We start from the raw sequence: 24,303 nt of genomic DNA on the forward strand, positions 1-24,303 counted from the left end.
GTACGATCCTGTTACAGTCCATGATTCCTTGACTATGACCTTATTAGACCTTAATTTGCACCCAATTCAGGTCTATGAAACTATATAGCCAACACAAGTGAAGACATTTAGCCTACATCCCCAGAGCAGTGCAGCCTGATTCGAGTATCGATCAGTGTGAGGAGCGACCAGGTGACACAACCAGCAGCACTTACCTGTTTATATCGTGAGATCATTGTGTTTAAGCTGCGTTTCCTTGACTCAAATGAACCGTTGAACGCTGTCACATCCGTTGGATGTTAAAAGAAAGGGCTAAAGATCTCTCAAATTACAGTCTCTCATGTATTCACAGTGTAGCCGACTTCTTGCTGTCCCACTTGTGTTTGACCATCCAACCGCAGGCAGAGGTTTAAGGGTGGAAGCAGGGAGCTGTCCACGGTCCTGAACCCGGGTACCGAGGAGGAGGAGGAAGAAGAGGAGAACAGATCTTCCCTCCCAAGGCCACCTTTGGTCTCCGTCATGAACCGTTGACCGGGGTGGTACAGAAGGAGGGGGCGCTCAACCAAACACAAACAAAGCGGCCGATGCACCGCTGAAACTTGCAGTAGACAGTAGTCACGCATGTCATCATGAACTGAGAGTGAATTACTGCACACAGCAGTTATATAATAAGCCCATCAAAACAACAAACACGCAACATTACATGATGGATTGCTCACCGTTTCTGGTTTCTTGTTTATTTAATGTAAGAGCGTACATTTACTGGAATTAGCCTGACTGATTATAATTGGGACAGGCCTATTTCATTCAGCTTTATTAAAAGCAGAAATATGAACGCAGCTGGGGCTCCCTCATTCATTGTGTGGCTTGATATTCAAGAAGGAGCACTGTTGCCCCTTGTGGACATTTAATTAAAAAAATTTTAAAAAAGTAGCCTGTGGCTCCCATGCTGTAAGTAGATGGTATTTAGAACTGGTGAAAACAGCAGATAGGGTGTAAAAAAGCACAAGCAGGGACCTGATGCAGGACAGCGACCTTGTTTACCTCAAACATTTTTAAAAACAACAAAAAAAATAGAAAATCCATTTCAGTTTTAAGAATCTTCACATTGTGTTAATCGTGGACATGTCATGAGTTGACTTAAAATTGATTTAGCCTAATTTCTACATGGTATGGCCTCCTATGATATTATTCCAGAGAAAATAAGCAGGTATAAAAGCATGCACATCTACCTTATTACCTACCTTACCTACCTTTATTTCTTTCTTAAATTGCTACTTTGTACTGATAGTGTTAATGACAGTCAATACCGAATTTCGTATTTCCCACTGCAACACCAGCCTGGTGATGTAATGTTGAAAAAGGCAAAGCAAAGGGAGCTGCAAATTTGTATGCACAACAGAAAATCAATCCTGTAATACATGTGAGCAGTCCTTCATTGGGGAAGATTCGAGAGCTGCTATTGATTACACTTAGCCTGTATTAGATCGCCCTTTATTGTTATACTGACATATGAGACACATGTCTGAAGGGATAGATCAGCATGACCATGCTTAACTAAATTAGGTGAACAATGCCTAGGGTTGACAGAGGCAAAGAAGAGTAGTACAGAAGATACACTGATATTGACCGGATCATCCTTTATGCACGGTGTCAATATCTTGATACATGACACAGGTTTTAATGAATTAAATGAAAAAGAAAGTGTTACGTAAAAAAGACCATCTTCAGCTGTTGTGTTTTAACAGTTGAATGTGAATATGAAAAGGAAACATTTTATTGTGATGAAGAAGATGGTGAGTCTTGAAGCAATCCTCAACAATGAAAAGCTTCTTAAATCAGTGTGGTTTTCTTGGCAGGCTGTTGGTGAGACTAGAAGAATGTTCTGCAGGAGAGGAGAGATGAATGAATTCATTAACTGTTGTGCTTTACTGTGCTTTATTAAGCGGACTGCTTAGAAAAGTATGAATTAGGAAAACAGTTTTTAAATTGTGCTTGCTTCGACCACTGCACATTAAGCACAACAGACCAACACACATGCAGGTGAGTTTTGGAAACACAAAATGATCAAGGCTTAAACGGTCCTGTCTTTTCTTTTTTTTGGTTGAGGAACTGAAACTGCGAAACCCACTTTCTTTTAAAACATCATCATGTCAACATAAAAAGAACCCCAGATCGCACACTGTGAACATATTAACATTTACTATAACACAGGAGAAATCCGCGCTACAGTACCAACCAATCTCACTTAGTGCCTATATGTCAGAACATGTAACAGTCGTGTGGGACAACATCAATCAGAACAACTGCTGAAGGCTGGCAGAAGTCCTAGGCTGTTTTAATAAGCGTCAATGATATGACGATGCAGGACAAAACCACAGAGGCCACACATGTACATATGTGTTTATATACGGCTCATTGGGTAGTGATTTGGCAGATATACGGTGGGAAGGGTCACTGATTGCATTAGTTGTACATTTCTTCACTCAAATAGCATGGCTGATTCGCTGTAGAGTACATGCGTCAGCAATAAAAATACATCGCCTCGAGACATTTTTGAAATAGACAAAAAGGAAAACTGCACATTGTATGTGCTTGTATACATTCACTGTCACAATAGCTATAACAACAGTGATACATAACTCTGATAAAGGTGCAGGGGGAAAATACCAAATATGCTTGTTTGCTTTCTTCTGATTGACGGGGAGGGAGACTGTCACATGTGCTCAAGAAAATAAAAATGGGGCCAAACAAATACAAGTGGCACACCAAACCTCCCCTCTGAGGCGTGCAGTGAAGAGGAGGAGGTTTGAAGACTAAATTTGATTTTACCAGCACGAGGGTCAGGGAGGAAGAGAAGGAAGGGCTAGTGTTGGAGTAGGTAGCCATGTCTGTACAGTGTTGCACTGCCTTCAAACACCTTTCTGTTCACAGTGGGACTGACTGATGCTGACTTAGGGCTGCATACACACACAGACACACAAGCCACACTGTCACATACTGTGGCCTAAATAATCACAAAAATTAAATCATAACGTATATGATGTGAAAAAAATGAAGGTACACATTTAGACCAGAACATAAATAATAAGCAGAAATGCTTACACTTCATCTTCATATTCTTTTGGAGGGGAAACGGCAATCACAACATCGATCCAGTCCTGAAGGTAAAAACACCAGTTACTTTCATTTTGATTTGAATCAATTTGAGATCTAAGGATGTCTATCCTAGGGTAAAAAATAAGGCATTTCATTTTACTCTAATCCCAGTCCTACCCCTCCGCTATTCCAGGCGCGAGCCAGAGAGTTTTGTCCCTCTGTCAACGTGGCATCGATCAGGATCTTCCCATTCACAGCCATAAGTTCATCCCCGGGTACAATGCCACCTACAAACACATGCAACGTTCACAACAGTGGCATACAGAGATAAATGCAGTCAACTCAAACACTTTAATCTCTACATCGACTCAAGCAAACCAGTAATCCATAAACATGTTTTACCCCACAGTTAGAACAGTGTTTTTTGTGGGGGAGTCCATCCCTATATTTCACCATGGAGACAAATACAGCCACATACTGATTTACATTCTGTTCATAAGGCTTTTTGTCTGCACAAGTAGGACTAGTGTATTTGTAGTGCAATTATGTTGCCCGGGATTGTGCAATCGAGGCTGAATGGGGACGTTCGTTAATGGAGTCCAGACTTACTGCCAGTTTATTTGGCACACCTAGCTAAAACTAATGCAGCCAAATACATATACATATAAATACAGCACTAAAATAAATCCTGCAGTACATAACTGGAGTTTTCATGTTTGATTTTTGCTGAAACTGGTTTAGAGAGGTGTGATTTGTGGCGCTGGTTGATCTGTATTGTGTTGTACAGTGTGGTGTTTTAAAATATTTAATTTATTCCTTCAAGACATACTTTAAAAAAAAAATACATTCACTGTAAAATCTATATTTGAGTAAGTGAAATAATATTTTTTAGATTTCAAATCTAGTCTGACTTGTTTTGAGTATGAATTTGATTAACCAGTTCTGACTAGGCCCTTTGGTGTTTTGTTATCTAGAAACAAAAATAACACTAGTCTTACTTTAAGGCGAGACACCACAGTCCAAAATGATGATTTTGCTTCAATCTGTCAATTTTCAGATTTCAAGTTATTTTGCAACTATTATTACCATATCTATGAAGATTCTCAGTCATCCAGGTCATAGTTATCCAACGAAGGTTAAAATCAAGGGCAACTGGACTTGGTTGAAGATACTGGAAGACGTTTCGTCCCTCATCCAAAGGACTTCTTCAGTTCTGACTGACTAGCAGGGAAACTCAGCTATTTAACCTCAGTGGGGTCATTGGCCCGGGTCATCGATACCGCTGGTTCGTTAGTGTTCCTTGTTGCTGTGACGACAGTCATTACAGTCGTTAAGACTACCTGTGGCCAAGACTGAACGACCATCGTTGGTATCTTCACCTGAGGCCAATAGGTTACGTTTGTTGAGTTTCCTGGGAAGTGATGAAAGGACAGCATTGTAAGTGGGGGATAAGTGGTGGCGTAGACCCCCTCCTCTGTTCAATGACGGCTTCTCAACCCTTGTATAGATGGCTTCCTTGACACCTCATCAAACCATCCATCTTCTCTGTCTAAAATGTGCACCTGGTGGTCCTCAAACGAGTGTCCTCTGTCCTTCAGATGTAAGTAGACTGCAGAGTCTTGACCTGAGGAGTTGGCCCTTCTACAATGCTGTCCTTTCATCACTTCCCAGGAAACTCAACAAACGTAACCTATTGGCCTCAGGTGAAGATACCAACGATGGTCGTTCAGTCTTGGCCACAGGTAGTCTTAACGACTGTAACGACTGTCGTCACAGCAACAAGGAACACTAACGAACCAGCGGTATCGATGACCCGGGCCAACGACCCCACTGAGGTTAAATAGCTGAGTTTCCCTGCCAGTCAGTCAGAACTGAAGAAGTCCTTTGGATGAGGGACGAAACGTCTTCCAGTTGCCCTTGATTTTAACCTTTGTTGGATATTATTACCATACTTTTATAAAATGTACAAATAATCTGGATTAACATTGATAAACATTATTATTTGTCTATTTAAACCAAGTCTGTTAACCACAGATTTTTAAATTTAATCTTTGTTAGCATTTTCTATGTAAAAGTTCACAGTGTTAGCTAGTCCTTATAATTTCATCAATAAGAGAAGAAGTGTTCAGTGACAAACAGTCATTTTTATGCTAAGTGTGTTTGCTAATCTTTAACAGTGGTTTTCTCAAAATCACATGTTTCATGTACGCCAAGTCATTTTCCTTGTTTCTTAGGTCTCATAGGAAGACATTTACAGAGAAAATATCAAACAAAATATCTTTTATCATTCTCACTTTATGTGGGATTTTTCCGGAAAATATGTGGAAAAAAAGGGTCCGTCACACATATGAGAGGTATATTTTGAATAGATTCATTAAAAAACATTTGTATTATATACAAATCAGTGCATATTTAATGAGGAAATACATAATTTGCATATTAAAAAACAAACAAACATTTGTAATTCAACAAAAGCTTCTATTTATGTATATATTTAGCTTGTAAAGTTTCATTGTGATATGAGTAAAGTTGGGAAAAAAGCCTATTTGACTGTAATGTCTCGCCTTAACTTAATCGTAATCTAATCTCCAAGTAATGAGTATTAATTGGCTTGTAATTATATTAACCACACTAAACAAGAGTCTAATTCTGGCCTTATGGCCAATGTGACTCTTATCAAGCAAGAATGCTCCTATCTAATATGTTTTCACTTAAATTAGATTTCTTTCTTTTGTGGATTTAAAGTTAAGGTGTGATTAAGTTAAAAATTTAAAGATGAACAGACCATGCTTATCGGCAGCGCCGCCTTCATACACAGAAGATACCACCAACTTTCCCAATGGAGAGTCTGCCCCTCCCTCCAGAACAACGTCAAGCTGTCCTAACTTAAGAACAATAAACAAAAACATCAACACCAATCACTTTCAGTCATGTTTTTGACTTTAGACCTTTTTTTCAAAGTGAGATTGCTCTGATCAATAAACAGAGTTATCTGAAGTTAAGGCAGAAGGCACAGTAAGTACCTTTTTGATCCTCAGCAGTCTTACATCTCGCCCGGCTATCTGGTCCGCGGAGAACTAAAAACAAAAGATTGAAGAAAGAGGAGGAAAAAAGCTGAAAACAACACTGCATTTGCATCGTAGGTAATATAATGATAACATAAAGAATGGCCTCCTACTCTCTGCATAAGTGCCTGGTCATGCTCACCAAAAGACTTTTTACCATGGATGGTATACCTTATGAAGAGAGGACTGCTGCTCTGTTATACATGCTCATTAAGGAAACAAACAGGAAACATCTCTTCCACTAGCTAGCTATGAGAAGTTAGCTTACATTGCTATTAACAAACAACTAGCTAATGTCCCTTCAGCACTCAGGCTGTGCTGTAGTTCTTACAACTTGTAGTAATGCTAGGTTTAAGGCATCTTTGGTGTAACATAATTCACAATGGCTACCATTGGAACAATTTCAACACATTTTGTAATCTTCAGAAACATGTGTATTTGTGGTTTACTGATCATGTAGTAGCAGAAACAAGGTTTGTTTGCTTAGTTAGCAAGGCCTGTAGCTGCACAACAATTTCATTTTAAATAGGCAAATATGTGTGGCATTTTCTGCATTGTTGTCGTGCTAACAACATCAGGCATACAATACCATGGCGTAGGGATCAAACTCTTCCTCATATTTCTGAAATCCCTGAAAGAGAATCAATATATAGTTCATTAAAACTGATCAATATGGCATGATAGAGTTCACAAACAGGACACAAAGATACAACAGCAATCCTAACGGATCTCTGAGAATGTCAGCTGTCTAACAAGTCACTGCAGGAAGTGCTGATCAGATTTCCTTTGACAACCAGTTCTTTTCAGCAGTTTGTTTTAATACCACACTGACCAAATGGAAACCATGGAGATACTCTTCAGTCATTAATTTGAAAAACACAGGGGCTTTTAAAACCGCATGCTTTAATTCAATAATGGCAACAATTATTAACAGAAACACACACACACACACACAGGAAATCATTCCTAATCAGTCAACCAAAGACGACAGCTATTTAATTTGAAAGGAAGGAAACAGAACAAAGCTCTCAGAGAAAGGACATCACATTTATCCCGCTACAATGAGTCAGAGGGCAATTTTCTCCCTGCAGAATAAACAGACATTAATCTAACTGTTCACTGTTGTTGTGCAGACACCCAGCACTGGAGATTTTAAAAAATGAACTAATTTGTAATATATGTTTTTATTTGCTGTTGTTGAAGACAGCAGTTGAAATCAGCCCACAAAATCTATACAGAATATACAGTATACAGTACATCTATTGAGAAAGATGTTCCCTGTCTCCAAGCAAAGTGAAGGTACATGGAAATGTAACACAACCACCTTCCTTTCTTTTAGTAAAATCAATAAAAGTGCAGGCATGCATCAGATGAACAACTGAACCTAAAGGCAAGGAAACAGCCGACAGAGAGGACATCCATTAGGACACCTGATGTGTGAGCATGGAGACAAAAGGTGCAGAAAGACCAGGAGAAAAAGCACTCAAAAGTATTAATACATAAAGAGAGGTGGTGATAGATATGGATTACTTGTCGTTTGGGGTTTGATTTAAAAGACGAGTTGAAAGGAACCATTCGTTTCAGCATTTCCGGAGGCTGAAATAGAGAAAAGGTAACATCTCATTCTATGCTTGAATTATTTTATACAGTATATGAAACGTATTTGCAATTTAAGTTAACAAAAAAGTGTGTGTGATACTCTCATCTCTGTGTGCACTTTAGTCTGCTCGTTATTTACGCCCACACCGAGCTCTCGCATGCACCCCTAAAAACAGATATATACGAACCAAAAAAGCTTTATCGGTGCATTTTGTTGGTCAACAAGTTCAACTTTTCATTTTTGTCAACCGACCAATCACATCTAGATGGGGCAGGACATTAAAAAAAGTTTGACGTACTACAGCAAATCTTTAAATGTTGAACAATATGATTATTGACAAGTTAGTGCTTTGCATTAACAAATTAGAGACCAATGTAGAGCCCTTTTCTTGCACATGGATTTAATGAATAAAAACAACCCACAGAAAAAAACAGCTGGACTTGGATTTAATATTCAACTAGTTGTAAAAAAGTATACTATTATACGAAATTATAATGAATATAGTAAATAATATATTAATGTTATACTAACCGTATACTATCAACTGAACATTAATCTTTTTATTTAATGTTATTATATTATACTAATTTAAATGGATAGTGTCTCTGCAGTAGACCAATGTAGATTCAGCTAGAGTCAGGAAATAACTGACTGGGCACCTTATGGGCCTTCCTCAAGGGCACCTCAGTGGTGATAAATGCACTGCTTGGTTTACTTTCTACACCCAGATTTAATCCTGCTGTTCCGGCGATTGAACCGGCTTCTCTAACCTTTGGGCCACCACTGCCATGATTTGTTGACAATAAGAAAAATATAGACTATTACCAGCCTTATCCTTATCACAGTGACCATGAGGAATCCTATGTAAATACTACAGTATACCACTGTCCTTGGGGAAATACAACACAAAACCTGACTAAAAACACAACTCCCTTCAGCAGCAATTTTCTTTGATGTCAATATTTCCTATGATGAAATACAACATATGAAACTGTATTTCAAAACAGTAATAGCTTAGGTGTGTGCTGCGGTAATGTAAACTACTCTGACGACTGAGGTAAAACATGTTAGAGGAAAGGGAATGATTTATGGCGTCCCCTCCTTCAGGTACTGCAGTCAAGGTGCACCTCAAGGGTTGGGCGATGTCTACAAAATTTCCATCTGACGATATCTACAATGAAGCATCGTGAAGGACGATGAAAAGGGGGGGGTGTTATAGGTCGTCTTATGTGCAAGCATGGACCAGGTAAAACAGCATTGAACACAGGGCGCACATGTTGGTTTTGGTTGTTTGATAGGCTATGTCATTAACAAGCCGACACGTGGCTCACCTGCTGCCGTGATAACGGATTGGGGGGGGGGGGGGGGGGGGCGTGTGTTTACAGTTAGATACCACAGGTGTTAGTGTGAGTGTGTCTGAGTGTGGGGAGCAGAAAAGTCCAAGGCAGGTGCGAAGCAGGTTTATTTAAATAATAATAACGTTCTTGGGGATTAAAACCTGCTTTCCCTTTCACAGGACGGTATAATGTGAACAATCACAATGGTGGCTCAACGTTGTGATGTCTGTTCAGCCATCGCCGATGGACGATGTCATCGTCAATTGGCCCAACCCTAACCTGGTAGTAGAAGCAAGGGGTTGTACTGTTGTTCTCTCAGGTGTAAATGCGTGACTTAATTTGAGGCAAAAACAAATGCGGTTTGAAAAATAAACTTCCCAGTTTCATTAGAGCTCTTTGTCAGGAGGGTGAAGCGGCTCCCGTGCGATCTAATAACAAAAGATTGGCTCTCTGCGAAACAGCTGGCGAGTCTAGGAGGCTCATCAGGACTCACAAAAAGAGGCAGAGATTAATCCCTCAAAGACATGATAGCACAGTGTGCCAGATGTCTGAATGCTTTATGACCCTATTAAGTTGAACCAAGGAGATGAGGTGTGGTGTGTTTCATACCAGGCCTTCAGAACGGAGTGCAGATCTTAGTGGATCTGGTCGCTGGGTCTGGGACTGAGGCAGCATGACGGGTTTAGACATGACAGGGGCCATCTGACGCCTCTGGTTAGGGGGACTAGGAGCTAGTTGCTATTGGGGAACAAACATGTTTCCACACAACAGCTGAGTATAGGTTTGTATGTAAACAGTATTTTCATTTGGTGGGAGTGGACAGACTAATAAAGCTCATCATTTAGACTAAAGAAGGAGGTTTGCGAAACTTGACTCAGACTCACCAAGGGAGAGCTTGAGCTGGAAACGCGACTGGCATGGGAGGTATTTCTCATTACCTGAGCCACAGTAAAATAAAATGAATCTTTAAGCCCCCTGGGATATACAGAGGACTGCAGGAATATATGCAACACACACCCAGACTCATTCCAATTTTCACAGATATCACATCATGGCTGAGGTTTCAAAGGGATTCAATGTCTATCCTACTGGACTAAGTGGAAACGTCCTAACAAACAAAACCAGCTCCTCTCGGTATATAACATGCTTCTTTCATCACCACTGCACACCATGCAACACTCCACCAGGGACAACAATCCACACAGCTACAAGCAAACATCAATAACAACTAACTCCACCTTTGAATGCATTTCCCTCAGCTAGAAGAAATTTGTAGATCAATTGCTGTCCAATTCAGTCGTGCTAATACGATGTATCGCTCTCTGTTCATGCATAAAACATCACATGCATGCGCATAAACCCATGCATTAAATAGGATTGAGTCCCATGGCCTTGAAATGGCCCATGGCATTAACTCTGAGAGCTCCTGACATATACAGTGGGTACGGAAAGTATTCAGACCCCTTTAAATTTTTCACTCTTTGTTTCATTGCAGCCATTTTCCAAAAATCAAGTATTCAGACCCTTTGCCGTGACACTCATATTTAACTCAGGTGCTGTCTATTTCTTCTGATCATCCTTGAGATGGTTCTACACCTTCATTTGAGTCCAGCTGTGTTTGATTATACTGATTGGACTTGATTAGGAAAGCCACACACCTGTCTATATAAGACCTTACAGCTCAGAGCAAAATCAGTCAGAGCAAATGAGAATCATGAGGTCAAAGGAACTGCCTGAAGAGCTCAGAGACAGAATTGTGGCAAGGCACAGATCTGGCCAAGGTTACAAAAAAATTTCTGCTGCACTTAAGGTTCCTAAAAGCACAGTGGCCTCCATAATCCTCAAATGGAAGACGTTTGGGACGACCAGAACCCTTCCTAGAGCTGGCCGTCCGGCCAAACTGAGCTATCGGGGGAGAAGAGCCTTGGTGAGAGAGGTAAAGAAGAACCCAAAGGTCACTGTGGCTGAGCTCCAGAGATGCAGTCGGGAGATGGGAGAAAGTTGTTGTAAGTCAACCATCACTGCAGCAATCCACCAGTCGGGGCTTTATGGCAGAGTGGCCCGACGGAGGCCTCTCCTCAGTGCAAGACACATGAAAGCCCGCATGGAGTTTGCTAAAAAACACCTGAAGGACTCCAAGATGGTGATAAATAAGATCCTCTGGTCTGATGAGACCAAGATAGAACTTTTTGGCCTTAATTCTAAGCGGTATGTGTGGAGAAAACCAGGCACTGCTCATCACCTGTCCAATACAGTCTCAACAGTGAAGCATGGTGGTGGCAGCATCATGCTGTGGGGGTGTTTTTCAGCTGCAGGGACAGGACGACGGGTTGCAATCGAGGGAAAGATGAATGCGGCCAAGTACAGGGATATCCTGGACGAAAACCTTTTCCAGAGTGCTCTGGACCTCAGACTGGGCCGAAGGTTTACCTTCCAACAAGACAATGACCCTAAGCACACCGCTAAAATAACGAAGGAGTGGCTTCGCAACAACTCCGTGGCTGTTCTTGAATGGCCCAGCCAGAGCCCTGACTTAAACCGAATTGAGCATCTCTGGAGAGACCTGAAAATGGCTGTCCACCAACGTTTACCATCCAACCTGACAGAACTGGAGAGGATCTGCAAGGAGGAATGGCAGAGGATACCCAAATCCAGATGTGAAAAACTTGTTGCATCTTTCCCAAAACGACTCATGGCTGTATTAGATCAAAAGGGTGCTTCTACTAAATACTGAGCAAAGGGTCTGAATACTTATGACCATGTGATATTTCAGTTTTTCTTTTTTAATAAATTTGCAAAAATTTCTACATTTCTGTTTTTTTCTGTCAAGATGGGGTGCTGAGTGTACATTACTGAGAAATAAAATGAACTTTTTTGATTTTTGGAAAATGGCTGCAGAGAGTGAAAAATTTAAAGGGGTCTGAATACTTTCCGTACCCACTGTATATTTTAGCTGCTGATGCAACTCATAAAAGAGGAGCCATCTATCAGTAAACCAAGACAAGGAAATAATTAAAAAAGCGGAAAAAACCAATCCAACACAAAATCTCTGTCACACAAGAATCTCTAACCTTCGGACTAGAGGGGTAGGACATTTCACTGGTGTTAGACGAGTAAATCCCTCCTCTTGGGAGATAGCCGCCTGACTCCCACTCGCTCCTGCGCTCCGGAGGACTGGGAGGATGTTGGAGGTGATGGTGATGATGCTGGCGGAACCCGCTGAGGGTTCCTACTCGTTCTTCAGAGTGCTGCGGGGGTGGGGGCGGAGGGGGTGGCGGAGGAGGTGGAGGAGGAGGGGGCGGAGGCGGGGGAGGCCGCGGAGCAGGCTGAGGGGAGGATGGAGGCCACGATGACTGAGACGGGGGAGGATAGTGGGAGGAAGGTGGGCGAGGGGGTTGGGGTTGAGGGGGATGAGGGTGACGGTGAGGCTGTGAGTGAGGCATGCGCCCCTTGTTGATCAAGGTAGACGGAGCAGAGGGAGGTTTTCTAGCGCTGGATGGAGAAGGAGGCCGCCGCTGTGGGGACGCCCGAGTGTAAGGAGGGGAGTAGTTGGGTATTTGAGGTTTCAGCTTGGGCGAGGGTGGAGGGAGAGGCAAGGGAGGGGGAGGCTGGCTAGTGTTGGGCTGGGTGGGGGCCAGTCTCTTCAGAGGGCCCCGCAGGCTCTGATCCACATCCAGGTTAATGTCGTCCAGGTCGGTGGTGGCCAGGTGGAGGCCGCCACGGAAACGCTTCACCCTGGGCTCAGAGGCAGGAGAGTACGGCGGGGAGAGCTTAAATGTCACAATGAAATGAAAAATGACTTGTTTCAACCTCATGCGTCATTTCTCCTGTTGACCTATTTAAAAATTCAGGCAAACACACATACATAAATTCTAAATCCACAACTTCTGAGCACTACTGAACTTCCCCGTGTCATTTCACTCTCTAACATGCTGTTCTGTTAGAGAGTAAATATGTTGACAGCCACAGAGACGGTCACCAACTAAACATGGCGGGAAGGAGTCACCTCAATGCTATCATCATCAACGCTATGCTAGCAAAGAAAGAGGCTTAGAAACATACAGTGTAACGTTGTGTCTAAGAGCTCTGAGTGCAGAGAGGTTTTAGACAGAGGTGGTCTCACTCTGTACCTCTGGGGAGTCGTTCTCAACGCAGGAGATCTGCTCCATCCGAGTCTGACAAAGACGCTCCACCCAGTGTTGCACTTTCTCCGACTCCTCTAGGTCTTCTCTCTCTGTCTCTGAAACCTAGGACAGAGCCAAGGCCATACATGCAGCACCAGACGATAGGAATTAATAATTATGCACACACATTTAAACGCTCTGCTTTAACATACAACCACAACTTGAAGCCCTGAAAGCAAAGTTAACGGTGCCATAAAATGCATCGTAAATGTCAAATGGTTTATTCCACATGGTCACTTTGTCCACTCCACTTGTAACTTTGGTAAGGAGCTATTTTTGTACCTCCTGAACCAGCCGATTGATCTTCAGTTGCTTCTCTCGTTCATGCATCTCTTCTTTCTCCTTGGCGAGTTTCAGCTCAAACTCCATCTCCTTCTTGTTTTTTCTCTGCTCCTGCAGCGTGTCTGTGTTGGACACTTTCTTCTTTTTCTTCTTCTTCTCTCCTTTCTGAGGTGCCATCAGTTGGTCAGTATAAAAAGCAGGAGACAGACAAAGCTGCCACTCCAAACCACACAGCATGACATGCTAGCAAGTGACACCACACTGGTATCTATGACTGGTCAAACAACTTAATAAAGGACAAAAGCTATGATCTTGAACTGCCACTTCACAATCACATAAAAACCAGGTAAAAGTAGAAAAGGAGTTTTGCTAATCTTTCCTTTGTAGCCACTCTGACACCACACTGAACTCAGGGAGCTGACTGTACCTTGCGAAGTGACGGCAGCTTCCCCTCATATCGATAAAACCAGCCAAATGCTGAGGAAGGAGATGATAATGATCACTCTCACAAGTTTGTTAAATTACTTCCAAGGTTAAAAGACAGCAAACTCCAGGCAGGGTACCTAATTAAAAAAACATTTCACTAAAGAGCCACAACACAGCACTCAAAGAGAAAAAAGGTAGGAAACAGATTAAGCCTGCTCCATTCAGGCACTCTGAATAACAATACAAAAACCGTGTTTAATGAGCTGAAAAAGGCGTCTTTTAACAGCTGGATTTTGGTTGTGTGTCATTTCTTTTTACGCAGCATCTAGCAAAAAAAGGGCATCTAATTCAAATGATACTTAAAAACACACTCTCCAATGGCTACATGTTGGTTGTCAAAGGGAATCTTGCACTTGACGGTGTGTACAGTGGTTTGCACAAACGTCCTCCTACGACAGCTGACGACAGTGACAGCCCAGGCTCCAGACTCACTTGTCTGTCCTGCTCTTCCTCCTTGTCTTCCTCTGTGAAGGAGCCGGCTTTAGGGGAGAGGCCGTAAAAAGCAGCAGCACAGCACACAGAAGTGACAGAGAGAGAGAGAGGGAGAGAGAGGGAGAGAGCATGCAGAGAGGAAGGGAAATTAGGTGACATACAGTTACTTCTAACAACTCTACGGTTTCAGAAGAACACATACTGGAGGTTCAGAAGTGAATAGAGGCTTCATGCATTTCGGGTCAAAGATTCGTTCAGGTCTACTCACGAGAACTCTTGGCCTTTGTAGTCGGGGTGGTTTTTATCTCAGGTGGGGCTGGTGATGGGCTCCTTGGTGTGCGGGGGCTCTTAGGGCTCTTGGGTCTGTCTTTGGCTCCCCAGTCCTCCTCCCACTCTCGGTTGTGCTTCTTCTCCACAGCCTCAATCCTACAACATGTCAGAGATGTAAGATGTCTCAAACATGGCAAAACAACATTGAAGTGGAACTTCATGAACAAAACGAGCTGTATACTTCTCCATCTCCTTCTTATAGCGCTCCTCTTCCTCTGTAGTTTTCTGAGATATCTCCATCTGTCTCCTATAAAGCACATGACAAAAATCCAAAATAAAACTCTCCTGTTTACTTTCTGTGCCCCTGACATGTGCATAGTACTCTGTTCCTCTTGCTGTGCGCTGGTATAAGCAGGTCAAGCAATGCACAGGAGGGATTTCTGGAAAACATCAACGTAAGGTCAACACCTTTGCTATTGGGTGATGACCTTATGTTGGTATTTCCTAAGCTCATTATTGAACCCAGTTGTCGGCTCACTTCAAATCAAAGGCCAATCTAGTCTCTTCTCTTTTAATAATCAGAGATCTCAATTTCAGAGTGAGGCTGCAGTCATTCGTTGGGCAACCAGAGGTATACCAGGTAGATATACAGTAGAACCAGGTATCTTCACTGCAGTCACTTATTAGTTTTAAATAGAAATTAAATTTCCGTCATCAAGTCAACAGAATTTCAAATTGGGTTAGACCCTGTGTGTATCTTTCTATTGTGTTATAAGCTATGATTTGAGGGATGGGTGACAATTTAACATGTGGTGAGATCATAGACTATATACCTTCCATACATTATGACACAGACATTAAAACATCTGTCTCCTGTACGGGCACAACAACACAACTGTCATCCTTCTGCCAAACAACACAAGACAGGGTGGTTCTTCAGATGAGGAGAGTTTGCTTTTTGTGCTGTTCACTCACTGCCTCTCCTTCTCCTGCTGCTCTTTAATGATTTTGTTGGTCTCCAGTGCCACCCTCTTCTGGTGCATCAGCTCCTGCCTTTCCAGCTCCCTGCGGGCCTCCACTGCCAGACGCTCCTCATCTGTCATAAACAGCTCGCTGCCCTGAGAGAGTGACAACAGCGAGAGACGATAATCAGGGAAAGACATTGTGTACGGCAGGGGTCCTTAAATTTTTTGGCTCTGGAGACCGGCAGGCAAGCCCAAGCCAGCCTCCCGGACCAGGGAGAGGGAGCAGATTTGCTGTCGAGTCTGTTTTTGTCACGTCACATCTTCGAAGCCTTTATAATATTTAGGTTTGCTTTTATATCACTGCTCAATTTGTCACATATAAAATAACTAGTGCCTATCCTATTTTGGAGCACAGCCTTGAATTTCAATAAGCTATAATGGTGGATGTACTGCACGTGTCAAAATGAAGACATACACACACAAATGCCAACCCAAATAAAGGAATTAGACAGGCACCGAGGAAAACAGTAAATAAGACGGGACTGCTTGTCTCAGTCACTGAGTCCCAAGGCAAACAACCTGCCGAGCGACTTGACTGATGATTAATATTGCTCCTGCAGACAGACACACAGTCTAGGTAATATCATGTCTCACAAACAGAATGGCACATTAATCTGTGCGGTGCAGGAATACAAAGGAGACAAGTCAGAAGTCTGTGCTCCCACATCCATAACAGATTATCCCGGTTTTACTATCTGCAGATTTGATCCATATCTCGGGTTTTTTCCTATCTAAACATTATTCTATGATCCCACTTACAATATACATCACACTATGTCAAGATTATAACTTTACTCTACTATGTATTTGCTTGTGATTTATCATATTTGACTGGTTGGATACATCTTTAATATCCTAGAAACATGGGAATCTCTGGGAATCCCTTTTCAAATGTAAATACGCTACATGTAAGAAACACAGAGAGAAACGTAGGATTTGTCATTTTAAATGAGTGTCTCCTATGCAGGTGTAATCATATGCGTCTTAAACTCAGTAGTGTCTTCCAGTGAGTTCAACATTACTCACAAGAGTTATATGAGAAAAAACACTGTTCAGACCGAGTTCTGGGGTTGGACCTGCAAAAGAGAACACTGAGTGCTCTATAAATTACTACTAATCTGTATTAAACATAATATAGTAAATAGTGTACTTACAGCTCCTGTCAGAACAGTAATTGTCAGACTCCTGCTGCTCTTCAGGACTCTCACAGCCTGGAAACAGAAAACTTCAAATAATGCATTTGTTTTGGATAAATTAAAGGTACTACAACAGCCTCTTAGAAAGACCTGATCTGTGTAAAGTATGTATTTATCATGGTGTGAAATTATCACAGACTCCTGGTAAATACTGCAGGCTTCATTTTCAGCCACTTTGACAAATAACCAACAGTCCATGAAGGATTTTTACTACTGCAAAACCATTTGGGCTGGTTAAACACTATTTTGGCTGTTGTTCTGCAGCTCAGTTAGTTAAGCGAAGAACAAACACCGCCAGTGATGAGCGGTTTTATCTCAACAGCCACCACAAGAACACAGTGCTGTGGGTGCTTCAGATAAAAAAGACAACATCTATATAATAACAAAAATGACTTTGGAGTTCAGCTGTTACGGTTGCAAGTGGAAAAATAATTCAATTAAGCAAAATTCACCTCTTTGTGGTCCATGTTGGTGAATTCTACCCCGTTCACTTCCACAATCTGGTCTCCGACCTAGATTTTGGGATAAGACAGATGTAGTTCACAGCAGGCAGGTTTACGAGTTTCATAATTTCAGGTGGTGTTCTGGTCATTCACCTCAAGTCCAACTTCTGCAGCAAGGGAGCCCGGCTTGACGTTACTGATGTAGATACCAGGTTTCTGGGTTGGACCACTGGAGATGCTAATGCCCATGCCTTTGGCACCCACGAGGCTGAGGAAAACCTTCTTCTCCTTGATTTCTTTGCCTCCAATGGACGCCAAGCCTGCAATGCTGCTTTTTTTCTCCTGGGCAAGTACAGAAATAAAGAATTTAAATTAAAAAGGCTTTTCTGCTGATGTGAGAACTTTTGACATTGAAAAACGGCACGAAGAAAACACTAAATGTTTCTCCTACCCCTGACTCAGACACAAACTGGTCGACAAACTGCCACTTGAGGGGTTCATCTGATGAGCTAAAGGAATGAAATGTAATGTCATCACAGCACCTCACTCCCCATATCACTATTCAAACAGCAAATTTTCCATATAGCAACACTAAATAAACCAATGAAAACTATATTACCATATTAATGATCTTACCTTTTCACTGGGATCATCCCCACATCTGCACAGATGAAAAAAAACCCAAACCAAATAAATTATTCCATTGACGTTAAACAATATCCACTTTCATCCACATCAATCATGCTGCTGCTGTTGATTTTGAGTTTGTGTTTGACACGTACGCCTGACTTTGAGCGACACGGTCTTCTTTGTCTTGATGAGACTGATGACCTCCTCGTGGATGCAGGAGGAGATGGAGTATCCATTAATGCGCACAATCTCATCACCAACCTATAAATCAACACAGGATGGGAAATTAAGAATGACACACCTTCACTTTCAATATATGAAGCCAGATCACTAATAATTTTACTGCTACTCCAACTGTTTACACCCCTGGCTGTTGAATATACCAGCCACCAATTCTATCTATTTATTGATCTGTGTGATCTATATATATTTACATGTTTTAGCCTTTTCCAGAGGAAGCTCAACAACAAAGACACTGAACCGCTTTTGACTGGATTGTTAGATTCATTTGTCAAATCTGTGCTTACATACTGTATTCATATTTACAGTCACACACACATATGTCAATGTTTACACTGTCATGTGCAACACACACAGAGACACTACACACTGCATGTAGTTTTATCTGTCCTGTTGTTTTTATCCTGATCCCGTTTTATCAACTCATTTGTTTCACTGTAGGTAACTGGCTCCAGCTAGTCATCCTATATCCATCATATCCGTTATCTGTGGGTAACAATGATTATCTCTACGGCCCCTATTTAAAAAAAAACAAATAAATAAATGCCTTAATCTCCTTGATCTTGGTTTGTTGATGCAATATATAATAGACTACATATTTGAAAAGGATACAGTAATTGTATTACGTTATATAGCGATTTGTGAAAAACTTGATTAGTGTGAATGAGAATGCTGAATGAAATACATTTGAAGTTAACCTATTCAACCTGACTTTTAGAAGGTAATAATGCATACTGCTACATACAGTATTACAGTATCCCCGTGAATGTAGAACAGTTTAATAAAAGTAATTATGTTTCTCTAACAATTCCATAATTACCTGTTACTAAAGTCTGCCATAATACACAACGACTCAAAGACGCAAAGTGGCCATTCTGTCTAAACTGCATTAAAGCATCAATCTAAACAGTTTTTAGAGTTTAAACTGGATCATTGGTGACAGACTTGCAAGCTCTGTGAGAGTTTCAAAACATGGTGCTTAACCCCACCTAGTGGATTCTGATGCCTAAGACACTGAGACTGAGACACTTTGCCACAGAAAATCATTACAGTTCTTTTTAAGGTCTTTCACCTTAATGAATATATTGATTAAGTAAAATATTATAATACTCTAACGAAATACAGTATACTAACAGTGTATACATACATGTATAATGAAGTAACTGATTGCAAAAATGTTTAGTACCATATTAAAACTAGTAAAAAATAAGTATTCTACATTTAGCTCTTTTGTACTTTAACTAAAAGCCCAATTTACATAATAGTTTAGATATATGAAAAACATGTAGTAACATAGACAAAATTAAAAAACTGGAAAACTTGTGTACTTATGTACCTGAAGGCCAACATTCCCAGCCTGACCGTCTTTGACAATCTGTGATATGTAGAGACCACAGCCGAACTCCAGGCCTCCTCGGACACTCAGACCAAGTCCCTCACGATGTGTCCGATCCAAGCGCACCTCTTTCAGCTTCCTGCACAATCAGGAGGGAGAAGAACACATTAAACAGGATGACAGCAGGATGCACGACCATGTGAGATTTAGTGAGGGAAATAAAGAACATCCAGACAAGCACGGGGATGCTCAGGGATATTATGGTGTGATTAAATATTCCTTGTGGGTTGTTTCTTTTGCGTAGGCACATACGTGATACAGATAAACACCAGAGCCAGGACATAAGTCTACTGTATGCGGTACTCACCGCGACCTCTTGGGGGTGAGCAGGTCGTACTCCACCTGGTGTTTGAGCGGGATGAGCGGTCGGATGGCGTCAAACAGGGGCAAGCGCTTTGGTTCGTTGATGACCAGCTTTAGGTCCCCCACCAGCACTGGCAAATCCATCGACCTGAGAGGGGAGAGGGGAGAGGGAGATAACTAAGTGTTGTATTAGGGCTGGGCAATAAAACAATAATGATAATTAACGTGATATACAATATAATACAAGGTCCCCTGGTCAAGACCAAGTGACTATCTACAACGAGCAACTGTGTACAAGACAGGATTTGTAGTAGAAATACATTATTGAGGCAGTACTAAAACAAGAATAAGGAAATTAAAAGGTTTTGGTAGGAATAAACACCATTATGATGTACGTTTCTAAATGGCATCAGCTTCATTAAAAAGAGTTGAGAATTAATTGAACAGCGTATGGACAAAAACCTGAAACCCCTGAGAACATAAAGAAATCTGATACAACAGCACTGGAAAGTACTCCTTCAAACTTACCATAGTCTTGTCAAACTTCTTTGCTAATTTTATTTGTTTGTGTATTACTATCTAATAATACTTTTCTGTAAATTAATTCTACATTTAAAGTAACTTAAATAGCCCAATAATTCCTATACCCAAGGGGACTGCACTGTAGAGCTTTATGGTCCCAAAGGTGCTCTTTCAGAGGCTTTTCTACCCTGATGAGAACATAATCTTGGAGGAAACATTCAATATTGATATTTTTATCTCCCATTTCTATTTTAAACAACAGTAAAAGTATATTACTGTAATATCTAAATACTGATGGAAAAAAACAATCCAATCAACAGTCTTTCACAATTCAAAGGCAGACAAAAGGCAACTAGAACAGCAATTAAAGCAGCAAAGTTAAAGCTACTGTATAAAATCTGTCCACCTGGCCTCCTCTTTAAATTATTAATAGGTGCCATTTTCAGCCCTGTTTGGAGGATGAACATAAAAAAAGGCCTTTGTGGATAACTGGCCAGGCTTGTCGGAGCACAGTGGAAACGGATCAGAGGCTTAACCAATGGGGCCACAGAGCTCTGCCTCTGTACAAAGATCAATTGAAACCTAGACCTGTATACCCTCAGTGCACCCCCTCCCCTGCCCTCTGAGACCAGGCTGTTACCAGAAACCTTGTTGGAGCACACAGTTTATACTAGAGTGTGACAAGATTAAGAGCTTTTGTAAACTAAACATGAAAATGTTAAAGGTTGGCGAGGAGTTAGAAGAAGAAGAAGAAGAAGAAGAAAAACAGAACAAGACAGAACAAGGAATTACAGCAACACGTGAGGCAAATGAGAACACGTGTAGCCTTTAATATTCAATAACCACCAACCATTTATTCATGAAGGAATATAGGGCCATGAATGTACAGTACAGGTGTGTGCTTGACAGAGACAAAACAAAAAAGAAAGTACAACTTGCTTGCTCGCACACACACACACACACACACACACACACACTAAGCAATGACAGATGGTACTCACTGGTGATACATGCGGAGGACATCAAACAGGTAATCCTTCTCTGCTTCATTTTCAATCAGCAACTCCACCTGCAAGAAAGGACAAACATGTGGTGCCATCCTCCTTTTCACCGCTGAATCGGAGGAAATGTCGGCCCACAGGCACACACGGTACCTCTCTCCTGTGGTCCTGTCAGCGCGATGGGGGGGGTGGGCCACCTGTGTGTGTTTGTGTGTGCGTGTATGAGTCATACAAACCTGATGGCTGCTCAACTGCAGCAGAAGGGTTTTGAGGAAACGCTTCGGCCAATCACTGATATAACACATTTCATTCTTTTCTTCCGACTAAATCTGTCCAAGACAAGGCTGTTGGGTCGCTTTTTATAAAAAATAAATCAGAGTGATAGTTAAACCTAAGCTTTGGGGAGGCTGAGACTCCCAGGTCTAAAGCAGGTATAATGGACTGCCCTTCCCCAACCATCACACCACTGGCAGGGAATAATGGCAGCACAGCTGAGGAGAGGCTGTGCAGTAGGAAGGTCAGCAGTGTCGTCTTACATCTCAGACAGTAACAGAGGTGAACACCCAACATTCTCTCACACACACACACACACACACACACACACACACACACACACACACACACACACACACACACACACAACACACACACTTCATCTTAAGCAGTGTGCACTCAAAGATAAGTCAAAAACACATGCATAGTCAGACACTCTTGTATCATTTAATGTAGGGATTAAAGCAATAGGTCGATCACCTATGTCTCACTAAAGCAATCATAAATGTAGGGCTACACTAAATGGACCCTGCTGTGAGGTCGTTGTGAGGGTGTGTGACATTGTGTTTATGACTGTCGTAAATTTCTCTTGCTCAGGGCAGTGAGACACAGTGAGCTACTCCTGTAACCTAAACGATATGTGGACTTTGGCACCATAAAACCAATAAGGCACACTGGCTAGTCAGATACCCATTTTAAAAAAAGCACTGTCTAGTTTATAAGATTGTTGTCACAGAATATACACCTACATAACTTTTTCCCATTACAATGTACATCAATTGCAGTACACCCTCAGAGAGCAAAACACCTTTTAAAGGCACTTTTAAATTGACAGAGCAGATAATAATGCTGTTCTTCTGCGAATGTACAGTAAAGCTTCACACACTCTCAACCAAACAGAGAAACACTGACTATGATAATGTCCCAAAAAGAAACAAAGCCTGATTGTGCCGTGCTGGCCCCTCTGCCTCTAATTAAACAGTAAATTGTCACATCTCTTCCGCTCAGCTGCTCATCTCTGATACATCTACATTATCTAATGCTAAGATGCCCTTTGTGGAGAGGCTGCAATATGGGACCCTGTCTGCCTGCGTGCAGCACAGATGGCAGAGTGATGATCCCTACATGCTCTGGGGCTGAAAACGCCCTGAACATATCATGTTCCCTTCCTCTGTTATCTTTTACTCATAGATACCTTTTCGGGCTGTAATGTGCCAATGCCAACCACAAAAGCATAATTGACGGAACCACATATGGTGATTGGAATACCATTTATTTTATCCTAGAGCTGCATGGTGTTTACCTGAGCCAGGAACAGGCACCAGCCATGGGACAAATACAGAAAACACTGTGGCTAATTACTTTTAAAAAGAGGCAAGATCCACTGTAGCCCATGTTGTGCTCATTTATTCACAAGAGGTCAGCCTATAACGTTAATTACTATTTATCAGAACAGCTGTGGGAACTGTAAGACCAAAACCTTATGAAATTCATTTCACCTTAGATAACCCAAGAAAAACAGTTATTTCAGGTGCATGAAACCCCATGAATATATTAGCAACTCTGTTGTCTATTATTTCTCCTATGGGCTTTGTTTACTGATACACTAGAGATAACTTATATTTTAACTCTGAAGCTACTGCCATACATTTTCCAAATCATGTTCAGCTTAACACATTTAAAATCGCCTATCCTTTTAAAAATAGTTCTTGAATATAGAAAACAGTTTCATTTTCGTGGGGCTGTCGGTCAGGCCTTTTGCGTAACATCCCACTGAAAGAGACACCTGTGCCAGTGAAGTGACAACCAGGTAGGGAAAGAGCTTTCTAAGAGCGATTTAATCAATACCGAGGAGGACTGCGTTTGTATCTTACCTTGTGCCTAAATTCCCGAGCAACTTTCCGCTCCATCGCCGAGAGCCAGACGGACTAATGTGAGATCCCGGTGTATGTCGGTGAAGTTAGACAGGACTGGACCAGGGTCAGACCGCCAAGCTAGCCGTAGTAAGATTACAGCATCCGGTTTTCACAGTAAGACAATAATTAACAAGGATACATTTTGTGTTGATGAAGAATATGACTATGGTGAATATTGGGGGGGGCATAGTTTTTCCTACTCTTTAGTAACTATGTACTTTTCGTGTAATTCGTGTGCTCCACGCAGTTCATATTTTGTCCTTTATTTTGAAATTTAAAACGCCAACTTCTGTATGTGTTGCCCTTCGGTTTGACAATTAACGCTAGTAACTTGGACGTTTAGCTCAAACAGAAAGCCTCTGTTTTACATATACATATTTTAAACACATGTTAAAATCGCTGGACACACAGAAGGAGACTTTCACCCAGAAAAACCTTCTAATGACCACCTCAACGGCGTTAATCATGACTGACTATTACCTTCATTGGGAAAAAAACATTCGTCAATGGAAGAAACTCGAAGAAACTCAACATATCCTAGCGTTACCTGTCACATAAGATGCCACATGTGTGACATAGTGACATTACAATATGGTTATTTTCATGAGCCAGACGCTAGTTGGT

At 41.5% G+C, this 24,303-nt stretch overlaps 2 protein-coding genes across 4 annotated transcripts; both read right to left on the minus strand.

Annotated features, from left to right (window-relative positions):
- Positions 1-1,456: 1,456 nt before the first annotated feature.
- ush1c (Usher syndrome 1C) lies at positions 1,457-23,777 on the minus strand. Of its 3 annotated transcripts, none has more exons than XM_038706396.1 (20): positions 23,638-23,777; positions 21,491-21,558; positions 19,972-20,115; positions 19,605-19,743; positions 18,181-18,289; positions 18,035-18,059; positions 17,850-17,907; positions 17,552-17,740; positions 17,408-17,467; positions 16,914-16,970; positions 15,710-15,852; positions 14,976-15,041; positions 14,733-14,890; positions 14,465-14,511; positions 6,733-6,774; positions 6,102-6,155; positions 5,864-5,963; positions 3,256-3,365; positions 3,085-3,140; positions 1,457-1,864 (listed from the first exon to the last, which is right to left on the minus strand). In XM_038706396.1, the coding sequence occupies exons 1-20, from the start codon at positions 23,671-23,673 to the stop codon at positions 1,852-1,854; spliced, it is 1,674 nt and encodes a 557-aa protein (XP_038562324.1). In that variant the 5' UTR covers positions 23,674-23,777; the 3' UTR covers positions 1,457-1,851. The 3 variants fall into 3 exon arrangements, 2 of the variants coding, with proteins under 2 accessions (XP_038562324.1, XP_038562325.1); XM_038706397.1 differs by lacking the exon at positions 1,457-1,864 and adding an exon at positions 1,901-2,939; XR_005442853.1 differs by lacking the exons at positions 1,457-1,864; positions 5,864-5,963.
- On the minus strand, positions 11,942-14,458 carry LOC119893964 (WAS/WASL-interacting protein family member 3-like). Its single transcript, XM_038706399.1, has 2 exons — positions 13,211-14,458; positions 11,942-12,850 (listed from the first exon to the last, which is right to left on the minus strand). The coding sequence occupies exons 1-2, from the start codon at positions 13,247-13,249 to the stop codon at positions 12,068-12,070; spliced, it is 822 nt and encodes a 273-aa protein (XP_038562327.1). The 5' UTR covers positions 13,250-14,458; the 3' UTR covers positions 11,942-12,067.
- Positions 23,778-24,303: the final 526 nt, after the last annotated feature.

The sequence above is a fragment of the Micropterus salmoides genome, unplaced genomic scaffold (assembly GCF_014851395.1).
Source record: "Micropterus salmoides isolate LMB-PRFRI ecotype aquatic unplaced genomic scaffold, ASM1485139v1 Ms_hic_scaffold_8, whole genome shotgun sequence".
Classification (NCBI taxonomy): Eukaryota; Metazoa; Chordata; class Actinopteri; order Centrarchiformes; family Centrarchidae; genus Micropterus; species Micropterus salmoides.

Coding starts and splice junctions, on each gene's coding strand:
- ush1c (XM_038706397.1), bottom strand. CDS start 23,673: ATGGAGCGGAAAGTTGCTCGGGAATTTAGGCACAAG. Junction 18,290..19,604: donor CTGGGAATGTTGGCCTTCAG/GTACATAAGTAC, acceptor GTTGATTTATAG/GTTGGTGATGAGATTGTGCG. Junction 14,512..14,732: donor TACAAAGGCCAAGAGTTCTC/GTGAGTAGACCT, acceptor TCTCCCCTAAAG/CCGGCTCCTTCACAGAGGAA.
- LOC119893964 (XM_038706399.1), bottom strand. CDS start 13,249: ATGGAGCAGATCTCCTGCGTTGAGAACGACTCCCCAGAG. Junction 12,851..13,210: donor TTGAGAACGACTCCCCAGAG/GTACAGAGTGAG, acceptor GTGACATTTAAG/CTCTCCCCGCCGTACTCTCC.